Source organism: Geospiza fortis, unplaced genomic scaffold (assembly GCF_000277835.1).
Source record: "Geospiza fortis unplaced genomic scaffold, GeoFor_1.0 scaffold132, whole genome shotgun sequence".
Taxonomy (NCBI): Eukaryota; Metazoa; Chordata; class Aves; order Passeriformes; family Thraupidae; genus Geospiza; species Geospiza fortis.
Genome location: NW_005054446.1, coordinates 555,387 through 566,898, shown reverse-complemented (window position 1 = coordinate 566,898; position 11,512 = coordinate 555,387). Strand labels below are relative to the sequence as shown.

The 11,512-nt window shown below is 42.9% G+C and overlaps 1 protein-coding gene across 1 annotated transcript; it reads left to right on the top strand.

Annotated features, from left to right (window-relative positions):
* The first annotated feature begins 6 nt into the window (after nucleotides 1-6).
* On the top strand, nucleotides 7-3,244 carry TNFRSF9 (TNF receptor superfamily member 9). Its single transcript, XM_014309665.2, has 6 exons — nucleotides 7-38; nucleotides 237-374; nucleotides 846-912; nucleotides 1,015-1,157; nucleotides 1,382-1,516; nucleotides 2,939-3,244. The coding sequence occupies exons 1-6, from the start codon at nucleotides 20-22 to the stop codon at nucleotides 3,061-3,063; spliced, it is 627 nt and encodes a 208-aa protein (XP_014165140.1). The 5' UTR covers nucleotides 7-19; the 3' UTR covers nucleotides 3,064-3,244.
* Nucleotides 3,245-11,512: the final 8,268 nt, after the last annotated feature.

The window sequence follows — 11,512 nt, the reverse complement described above, 5'->3', positions numbered from 1 at the left end:
GGGAGGCGGCGGCTGCAGGATGTGTCGGCAGTGCGAAGGTACCGGCGGCGACGCCACCAGCCCTGCTGTGACCTCCCGTGGTACTGGCGTGACCGGGCTGGCACCTGCCCGGCGGGGGACGCGCCTCTGGCCAAATAACGCTGCGCACCTGCGGGGCTTCTCGCTCAAGCCGCCAGCCTGGTTCTTGTGAGAGCAAAGGTCCATGCTGTCAGCTAACACTGGTTTTCCCCTTGCAGCCCCGTTTCGGTATTTGATAAAGTGCTCCTCAACAAGCGATGCTGAATGCACGTGCAAGGAGGGATTTCGCTGCAGCGGTGATCGCTGCACCTTCTGCACCCGAAGCTGTGGCGTGGGCCAGGAGAGCACCAGCAACGGTAGGGTCACCTTTCCCCAGCAGCTGAAAGCCCCTCTGCTTCCTGCACCAGGCAGAAGCAGATTGAGGAAGGACCTCGCGAGATAAAAGCTGCCACTGCTGCTAAACACTTTGCATGGTGTGTGGGGTGAGCTCAGGAGCAGACAAACCCACCACACTGAGCCCTAGCGCAGCTCAAATCCTGCACCAGTTAGTTCCCTTTGCATGGCAGCTCTTTGGCTGCCAGCATGAGGAAAACAGAACTCTGGAGCTAGGCATGGTTTGTGGCATCTTGTGCCAAATGAACTGGTTTTTTAACCAAGTACTACTGGTTTGTGGTTGACAGGGAAAGACTTGCCTTGCATACTCAGAACAGCTTACGAAGTGGTAATTCTGACATTGTACAAGCAGGCAAAAATAATGTTTCATATCTTACATTTTAAATGTTATCTTGTACAATTTTACCTATTACAATTTTACCTATTTACCTAAGGTTGCCAGACTTGCCGCTATGGAACCTTTAATGATCAGCCCAATGGCTCCTGTAAAAACTGGACAATGTAAGTAAACTAAAAAAGAAGTTAAAATGCTACAGCTAGTACACTTGACTGGAATTTAAGAAATCTTTTTCTTTTCCCCATTTTGCTGTAAATGTCCTTCAGGTGCTCTGGAAACCAAATCCTGGTGCCTGGAACTCCAGCAAAAGATGTCATTTGCAAACATGCTTCAGTTAATTCCACTTTAGTCACTACTCTACCTACAACATCTCTTGACATTCCATTTTCTGTGCCTACCACTGTGCCAGGTGAGTCATTGTGTAATATTGCTTATGGAGGTAAAGAATTATGACCTACTTAAACATACTGTAGCACATTCACCTTCCATTCAAAGCAAAAGTCCTTTCTTCCATGCATTTCCAGTGTTGCAGACTGATCCAGAAGCAGAATGGGAGACAAAGCTTTCAGCTAATTCAAGGGCAGTAGAATTTTGTTCTGTTGAGACTCTTAGAGAATGTTATTTGTTTCCTAGGGAAGGATGTTCAGACAGACACAATCAGGATTTCTCTCGCTGTGGCTGGGCTGTCGTGCTTGGTGTTTCTGCTGCCTTTGTGCATCTGCTTCAGTGTCTGGCAGAAAAAGAAACTACATGCTGCCTTCAAGAAAAGTAAGATAAATATCAAGAAAAGTAAGATAAATATCAAGAAAAGTAAGATAAATATGCTCTTCAGTTTTTCTTTTTGAAACTAGACAGAAGTCAGGAATCCAGGTTAAGTGCCTTACAAAGGTAGTTGCAATAGCTTTGGTTTTTTTGGCCTTGTAAGGCAGAAGCAACTGAAAGGGAAACAGTTTTGGAATTTTTATTGCAGAAAGCAATAAAAATTTGCTGTGGGTGTTAGGTCAAGTGCATGCTTATCCTTATAAGTGGACTATTTGTGAGAGATGAAAAAACTCAGCTGCTCCAGTTAAAGGTCAGTTCAGTTTATGACTTCCAAGCATCATATTTGGCCTGTGTGGCTGTAACCCTTTGGAGTTCTCTCTGCTCCAGAGAGGACACAGGGCCTGCAGGGAGTGTCTTGGAGCTCTGGCTGCAGAAGGAGAGGGGACATCAGCCAGGGTGTGCTGCTACACAGGTGCAGGGTCAGCCCGAATCCAGCACTGCCCTCTGAGAGCTCCTAAGTCCTGGGCAAGCATAAGAGTTCAGCACGAAGATGAAGCTGATTCCATTCAATGTCATTTAGAGTTGGTTTGTTTGGTTTTTTGGGGAGTTCTCTCTCCCTTTACCTGTTCTAAGGATAAGGTCTGAATCTTCTAGTGTAACTCTAAATAGAGAAGACCGTAGAAGTCCAAAAATCTATTTCCCTCATGCTGATCTTCCTTTCACTGCCATGACAAACAGAGCACCAGAGGGCCTGCTGAATTACGGAAAACAAAGTGTGACAAATTAGTTTTATCAGATATACGTGCTGTAGAGGAATAATTTCAGATTATAGAATAACTTGGAGGATTTTTTTTCGTCCTGACATCCTGCATTTGTGACTGAGGGATGGTGAAATAAGATGGCTGAATAAATGAACAGAAAGGGGACATTTGTCCAGTTGTGGGCCCCTCACTTTAAGAAACATTGAGGTGCTCCTGTGAGTCCAGAGAAGGGTAACAAAGCTGGGGGAGAATCTAGAAGGTAAAGTCTTTGAGGAGTGGCTGAGGGAACTGAGGTTGTTTAGTCAAGAGAAAAGAAGGATTAGGGGAGACCTTGCCCTCTACACCTTCCTGAAATGTGGCTGTAGCCAGATGGGGATCAGCCTTTTCTCCCAGTGACAGGACAAGAGGACACAGCCTTAAGCTACACCAGGGCAGGTTCAGGTTGGAGATGAGGAGGAATTTCTTCCCAAAAAGGGTTGTTAAAGATTGGAATGGGCTGCCCAGGAGGTGGTGGAGTCACTGTCCCTGGAGATGTTCAAGGAACAACTGGACATGGCACTCAGAGCTCTGGTCTGGTTTACAGCATGGGTGGTCAAAGGTTGGACTAAATGGTCTCAGAGGTCTTTTCCAACCTAATTGATTCTGTGAATCTGTTCTTTTTCTTCAGTGCACACACCTGAACAGTCAGTTCAGGAAGATGATGCCTGCAGCTGCCGCTTCCCTGAGGAAGAGCAAGGTGAATATCAGAATCCTGGCAAATCCACAGAATTGAGAGATCTGCTGGTGAACTAGAAATTGAACTGTCCAAGTCAGCCACATTTGAATTTTCTTTTGGAGCACAGAACAAGAACCTCTTTATGTAAATAGAGCAGATGTCAGCACCTGAGGGTTAGGGCAGTAAATAACCCAGGCACTGGGGAAAAGGTATTTTTTTAATATTTCTTAAAAAAATAATAAAAACTCCTCCAAAACAGTTTGCTGATTTTCTTCCTCTACGAGTAAGGATATTTCTGAGAAGTGGTTCTTGATTTACATGTAGAAAGAAATACTGCATTTTAAAGCTCTAACAGAAAGGCAGAATAGTTTTCTGGTCCATCATTAATGTTGCCTGAGCCATAATTTACATGCATTCCAAAAGAATCTGAAGCTAGAAAGGAGATGACATTGTAGAGTCACTGGTGACACTCATGATCTCTTACTACCAGCCATCCTCTTGAGTCTGGAGCTCCTCCCAAAGTCTGGCTCCATCCCAGCAGTCCTGGGGTTTATTTGCAAGTACAGATGGAGCTCATTTGATCCCATCACCCCTGGAAACAGATCCCTCGCCACTGCCATGTCCTTACGTGCAGGGGAAAGGAAGACATGAAAATCTTGAGCTGCAAAGTGCTCCACAGCAGCATCTGCTGTTGTGTTGGCTTGAGGGAGGCAGTGGAAACACTGAGAGAAGCTGTGGTTGACTTGAACTTAGAAGTAGCTGTAACTTTGCAGCTGGACTGCACCACCTTCAGCCATACATCATTCAGCTTTGATCTTTTGGGTGACGTAGACTTTATGTACATTGCAGCTGTAAGTGTGAGATCTTTGTGGTACTATTTTTGGAACTGAGGTTGGAAAGATTTTAACATCAGACACTGTATCTGTCTCTCTGATCAAATACTGTTAACTTTGGTCTTGAGAAAAAAGAAGATACATGTTTGAGTCACAATGTTTGCAATACCGTTTTTAACCATTTACAAACCTCACATATTTTATTACTTCAGTAAATGTTATTCAAAAAATAGAATGAAAACCCACCAGTATGTGGGTAAAAGGTGATTTTCCCCTCTCTGATTTCAATGCAAGAGAAAACTATTTTGCATTTGAACAACGACAAGCCATCTCTTCATTCAGCAGGTTACAATCGCAGATTCTTTTCACCAGGCCACACTTACACATTTTGATAAACTTATGTACAAGTAAATATAAACTAGTAAGTTTTATATAGTGAGAAAATAAGCGCCATAAAAAGCCTGAATTGTGAAGTTTTTATCCCTAGCTCAAGTCTTCTCTCTATTGGTACTTTCAACCATTACGTCAAAATTGCAAACTTGAAGGCACGAACAGGACACATGAAAAGCCACCAAACTATTTATAAAGCTATCTACTTATAAATCAAAGAGTGACCTTTGCATCATTGACTATATCTTAGAACAAGATAGAAAGAATATTTCTGCTTGTCATTAATTTCTAGCCCAAACATAAGGTAGAGAATTAATGTACACATGCTGTCACTCAAAACATCTGGTGTTTTCTCCTTGGGAAAAAAGAGGTAACAACTGGAATTCTACATGTTGCTAGTAAGTTCTGCATATATTTTGAAATGCTTCAAATAAAGTGCAAACCCCTTATTCTTGTCCACACCTGAAGCAGAAATAAATCTCTTTAGTGACCAGTGAGGACACATTTCCACCCAAACCGGAGTTCGGGACTGTTTCAGAGAATAGTCATTCACAAAAGAAAGTACATTCTGAATAAATGTTGGAAACAACCTTCCTTTCAATCCAAGAAATATGTGAATAATCTTACCTGTGGCTTCTGTTATTTGAGAGTACTGAGGCCTGAATTAATGATAAACAGATTTTGTTGGCACACACATCTGTTGTCAAGTGTGTGCAGGTGATACACTTCCATTCCACAGCAATGCACTGTCCCCAGCCAGCTCTGGTGACCTCAGTCAGTTCCTCTGCTGCCTCCCCCTCCCATTTTCCCTGGGCTGACACTGAGGGGATGAAGGGACAGCTCTGAGCCAGCAGGGCCAGGTGGCACCAGGTCAGCACCCAGCAGGGACATTTTTTCCCCTCCAAGAGTGGAGAAGTGGCAGCACAAGCATCTGCAGAAAAACCGAGCTCACTGAAGTGGCTACACAACTCTGATTTGAACAATGGAGCTTCTGGGGGTTGTTTGTCTCTGGTTTTTGTTGTTTTCAGGCTGGGGGAGCTCTCCTCCCCACATTGCCTTTGTTTCCCAAATATTACATGGAGCAGGTCAGGACAAAGGCAGGATCAACAAGAAGCATCTGCTAGCATGCTTGTTTTGTTCTCTACAGTGAATACCCTTTTGAGGGTAAAACACCTTCTCTTTTGTATATTTTGCTATTAATACAGCTGTTGTTGTTATTGTGTGTCTCATTCCACTGCTTTCTGGTGTTAGCAAATTGCTATTTCAAACCATAATCTCTCCTTTGCTGTCCCTCCTTCACTGGAAGGGGTAGAGGAAAGAGAGAGGCTAATTTGGAGTTTAGTTCCTTCCAAGCTCCAGGGAGAAAGAAGCCTTTCAGTACCTAAAGAGAAGTTATAAAGAAGAGGGAAAGGGACTTTGTACACTGACAGTGACGGGACAAGGGGGATTGGTTTTAAACTAGAAGAAATTTCAATTCGGTGTTAAGAAAGAAAGAAATTCTTTTAAAAAAGTAAAGAAAGAGCTTTTTTTTACTTAAAAGAGTGGTGAGGCCCTGGGAGAGGTTGTCCAGAGAATCTGTGGCTGCTCCATCCCTGGAATTGCTCAAGGTTAGACAGGACATGGAGCATCCTGATCTATTGATAAGATCCCTGCCCATAGCAGGGGAGTAGAACCAGATGATTTTTAAGGTCCCTTCCATCATATTTTAATTCTATGGTCTATGATAACTCTTTGAGTTTTAAGTGTTCTCTTCTTTCTATGCATGTCTCTTTTTTTGACAGCCATTTAATTTATTATATAGCAAGCAAAATGGAACTGGGAATGCCCTGATGGCTCTCAAGCAGCCCAGGTGGCTGAGGATGAGGTAACAGCCACATGCAAGCTTTTTGAATTTCCATCTGTTTTTCTTGGAAGTCAGAAATTGTCCTCTTAGCCAGATCATGTACAGAGGCCCAGGTGATGTCAGCAGAGTTCTGAGGGCATGGAAGAAGGAGAAAAATCTCTTTAAAGATAAGTATAAGCAGAGGACCCTGCTGCTTTTTTATTGCTTCCAGAACCAGCACCATTTCCTGGCATAGTTAGTGGCACCAGTAATTAAAATCATGTTCATCACCTCCCTTGGCTTTGTAATTTCTTGCAAGAGTTGTGTGGCTAAGGAAAGTAGAAGGTTCATAGCAAAAGGGTTTCTGTTTCTCACCTCCTGTACAAATAGGGGTTTCTGTGCCTAATAATTCTGGATGGCAGAGACTCTGAGACTGTAGGGGCTCCTCTAAAACATGTACAATTCAGATAATTTTCTTAAAGCACAATATGATTTCTTGTTTTCAGTCTTTCTATCAGATCCTTCACAGGACAGAAGTACAGCCTTCCCTGACAGTTGTTCTGACACCAACACAGACGATGCAAAAACCTTCGTGGGAGATGTTCCACTCCAGTGAGACAACACACAGGAAATACCAACAGGCAACCTGGACCACTCCACTTGACTTTTTGTCACCTGTTTGAAAGTCAAGGTAAGTTTCATTCTTACAACTACACAAAGTCTTATTTTATAACCAAGTTCACCTCGGCTCCTCTCTCAGCTGGGAACAAACCTTCCCTAGTACAGGAGGCTGCAAGAGGAGCTTCTCCACCCCACAGGTTCTGTGTCAGCTGAGCATAACAGCTGTGGGATACTGTCCCTACCCTCACTGTAGTAAGAAATTTTAATACAATCTACAACAAAAAAATTTAATTTCCCTGTAACATCAATTTGGCAGAAGTTTGCTGTGATATCACCTATTGGTTTCCTTTCACCCCTCTGGATCCTGGGTGGCTGCCAGGTCAAGCATCAGACTCTACTGAACCAAAGGGGATTGTACTTTAACAAAAACCTGAACACATCCTGAAACCAGGGAAGATCTCCCCAGCTAAAGAGTCCAATAAGAGTATCCAACTAGAGACTCACTACTCTTCAGAACTCTCTTATATCACAAACATGCCCTGGGAATTGGAAAGAGGATTCTGATCCCATTACAGCAAGAAACATTCAACTTGCCACATCAAAAGACAAAGATCTGACACCTGCTTCCTTCACCTTTGTTAATTCCTGCTCCTGTGGGTCACTCCCACTCCCAGGGATAGTTTTCTACCCCAGTCAAGATCAGTCAGTGATCACAAGGAAATCTGTTAACACTTGCAGCAGGCATTCTTTGCTAAACTTGAACACAGCTCTTAAACAGTGAAGATCCTACAGGTCTGACTGCCAAGAAAACACATTCATTTACAAAACAACCTTGGAAGGGCTGTTTTAAACCTCAAGTTGCCCAGTGAGACCCATGCCAACCCTCCCCCGTTAAATACACGTATTTGCCCTGAAATGTGAATCACTGAGCCTGCAGAGATTCCATTTAATTAATAAAAAACTCTGATAGCAAAGGATTAAAGGGATTATGCAGCCAGAAAACAAAGTAAAGAAATTAAAGTCTGCTTTTGTGTGCCATTCATTTACTGCCTACGCTGAGTGGACGACAGCTAAATGCCAATGATAATTAGCATTCCTCTTAATTAGTCAGTGGCTCCTGCCCACACACTGAACTACCTGAAATTTGTCCTCTGATATCAGCTATGGATATTGGAGTGATAAGTAATCCTAAGCCTCTGCGATAAAAACAGGAAGAACATGAGTACAACAAACGTGAAGAGCTAGATAGAAAGTTTTTTTAAAAAAGCACAAGGACGCCTCTGACAAAACAGTTTTGTTCTCTCACCACTGTAGATTAAAGTCCTTATCCTCTAGCTCTGGGAAAATGAAACAGGGCAGAGAGTAAAACAGCGAACAGAGAGTAAAATATTACTAAGTTTCCAATGAAATGATTTGTAGTAAGAAACTAATGAGTCAGAGCACCATGCAATTAACAGAGGGTGAAGTAGTTTCAGGCAGGGAAATCTGGAAGGTGATTCTTATTGCCTCTTGCAATTTGCTACTTTACTGTTTCTGCCCTTTCTCCCTTTGGGCCAGAGAAAATGCAAGACAACAGACTGGCCTGCCCACTCCATCATCCAAACTACAAAGAAAAGAATCAGCAGTGAATTGCTGCTTCCCTTTTTGACATTAGAAGTACCAGTTTTTGAAAAAAATTGCATTCGTAGCCCTAGGAGACAGAAATGTTAAGCTGGAATCCATTCCTTTAAATCCTCAGCTGAATAGATGTCTGTGTAGGCAGCCTCTAGGACAATAATTTGTTTGGAAAACCCCTCAATACTCTACTTAAAAAAATAATGAATGGTGTGAGTTTAAGGACAGAACAAGAGTGGAAAATGTCATAGTATTCAGCAATCACACCTATCTCTGCAGCAGGATTAGCCTGATAATTTGTTATTGCAACCTAAATTAAACCTCAGGAAGGCTGTGCTATTGCCAAAGACACAAACAGACATCCCCAAAGCAACCAAACACACCCTGACCCCTCACAAACCCAACCCAAACACACACACACTGACACCCCAACATAAATACACACACCCCTGACTGCCCCCAAAATCCAGCCAAAGACACAAACACACTGACAGCCCCAAACAAAAACACACACACAAACACACTGACAGCCCCAAACACAAACACACACACAAACACACTGACAGCCCCAAACACAAACACACCAGCACCCCCAAACCTGTATACTCCCCCAAACACAGCCACACGAACACAGCCAACACCCCCAAACCCAACCACACAAACACGCTGACACCCCAACACAAACACATATGAACACACTGACCTCCAAACACAAACACACCATCACCCCCAAACCCAAACACACTGACCCCCCCAACCTCACCACCCACACATTGAACCCTCCCAAACCCAACCAGCCACACACACCCCATCTCCCCAAACCCAAACACACCAGCAGCCTTAAACCCAACCAAAACCACACAAACAACCCCCCAAAACAAACACAGACACACAGACACAGCGATCCCCCAAACTCAAACACGTCCCCAGCCGAACACATCGATCCTGGACCCTCCCTAGACCCAAGCCCAGCCCAAACCCCCGCAGGTCTCACAGCGCCATCTCCCGGGTCCAGCGCCCCCCGAGCCGGGCACAGAGCCCGGGGGGACCCCGAGATCACCCGGCCCTGCCCCTGCCCTTCCCAACCCCTCTGTGCCCCCACACTCCCCACCCAGCTCAGGGGGGAAGGATTGCAGTGCTGGCTAGCTCAGAGCTGATTTGGACTACCCTGCACTACTGAAATATTTGGAGAGGTTTTACTTTGAAAATGTCTCACCGCAGAGTTCTCTGTGACAAAGAAAGCCAAAATGGGAAATTTTCCCAATTGCAAGGTTCCAAGTGCAGCAGTGTGACAGAAATGTGTGCACCTCCCATGAAATGAGGCTGAGCCTCCTGCTTGCCCTACAGCTGGGGCTGATGGAATGAGGATGGACAGAGCTAACAAATAGCCTGTTGTTAGCCTTTCAGCTGCTTTGAGCTCCTTTCTCTGATGACCAGAAAAATGAAATAAAGAAGTTTTTATTTTGCTTTTATCCCGATGATAATTTCTTATTAGAGTTGAACAGATTATTTGGGATACCTTGGGATAGCAGGTGAAAGGCACAGAGAAAGTTCCAGCCTTGCTGCAGATGTGTTCCTCTCCTTCCTTACACACTCTGCTGTCATCATTTCAGTTTCAAAAATAAACTGTAATTGCGTAGCTAGTTCCATTACTTTTTTTTGTGGGGGGGGTGAAATAAACCTTATTTCAAGATCTGGTTTCTGCTCCTCTGTTTGCATCTGCGTTATCCAGAATTCAATTCCCATAAGATATTGACGTGCTGCATTTCCAAGTCTCAGTCATGCCAGATTTACTTTCCTCCACGTCAAGCAGCGTGAAGGTTCAGGTTGGTAACTCTGCAGTGCTGAGAGGACAGGGCAGGCAGGGACCAGTCTGTCAAGCTTCACTTGGAGAATATACCCAGACTACAGTGGGCCAAAGAGCAAGAGGGTTTTTTCCCCCTCAAACTGGTGGAAATTATGCTACAGAGCAGCAGTGTTTTGGCAGCTGTGATCCTGTGCTCAAGAATTTTTACACCTTGCCAATTCTGTAGTAAAATAAAATATTTTCACAGAGGCCTAAGGAGCCATCATCACGCAGGGGTGTGTGTCCAGGCAAGCACATACTCACCCACACACCTTCAACCCAGCTCAGAACAAGAGAGTCTAGGTCAGAACCTCTCAGAGGTATTACAAAACATTAAAAGAAATTCTGAAGATTAAATGCTCCTATGCATTACAGCTCACACACAGTGAACAGAGGAAGCATCTTCAAAAAGAAAGTTAACAGCAGGTTGTGGTTAGTTTTTTCCTTTGGTTTCCTTATTCTCCAAACAGGCTATTTTCAGCACACATTAAAAGGCAGAGTGTAAATAGGGCAATGTAATTTGGTAGCAGAAAAAAACCACCTTATTGCATATATGATCTCACAAGGCAGCTATTTCAGTATGCAAAATTAATCTAATTATCATCTTATGTAGCTGAATAATCAGTTAAAATGTTAAACTTTCAGTGAAAATAAACTTTTTAGGTGTTAATGAGAACAGGTATCTGCAGTGACAGCAAAACAAAATACCCCAAGCCCCTGTACAATAGACCCTACCAAAAAATGAGTAACTGTGCAAATGTTTTTCCAGCCAACATGTACAACTCACTGAAGCAACATATTAAGTTAAAATTGGTAGTAAAATTCAAGGAAGAGATGGGTACTCATACAATAACAAGCTCATCTGCAATTACAGTGCCAACACAAAATCATTCTACTGCACACCTCTCTTCTTGTAAACTAAATTCAAGCCAAAGTTTTACACTAGAAACTACATCCTCTGAAGAAGTCCCTCATACAAATGCTACATCTTCTCAAATTCCTGGTTTTGCCAACTGTCACAATCTTTGACTAATAACAACTCATGCTTGCTTGCCATAAACCAGTTAGCAACAGGGGAAAGAACTGTTGCATTATAGATTACATTTCATCCATACTACTTTACACAGAAGTAGATAATTTTTGGGGATGTTTGTGATTGGTTTCATTGAGTCTTTTTTTTTTTTTTACAAAGTTGTATTGGCTATACTAGCAACTTATTCTTCATGAGCCATCATATTAAATTAGGAATTGCTGTTTCTTCTGATAATGAAGGATAATATTTTAGGATAAGTTATATTTATATATATTTATATTTAAATATATTATATATTTAAAGTTATATTTAAATATATTTATTGCTTAGAATTTGTTCAGGAATTTGTGCAGAATTTTATCTACTG

What these genes read in the sequence shown, in the direction of transcription:
- TNFRSF9 (XM_014309665.2), top strand. An exon ending in TGTGCCTACCACTGTGCCAG is followed by an intron (nt 1,158 to 1,381) that starts GTGAGTCATTGT and finishes TTTGTTTCCTAG; the next exon opens with GGAAGGATGTTCAGACAGAC. An exon ending in ACATGCTGCCTTCAAGAAAA is followed by an intron (nt 1,517 to 2,938) that starts GTAAGATAAATA and finishes CTTTTTCTTCAG; the next exon opens with TGCACACACCTGAACAGTCA.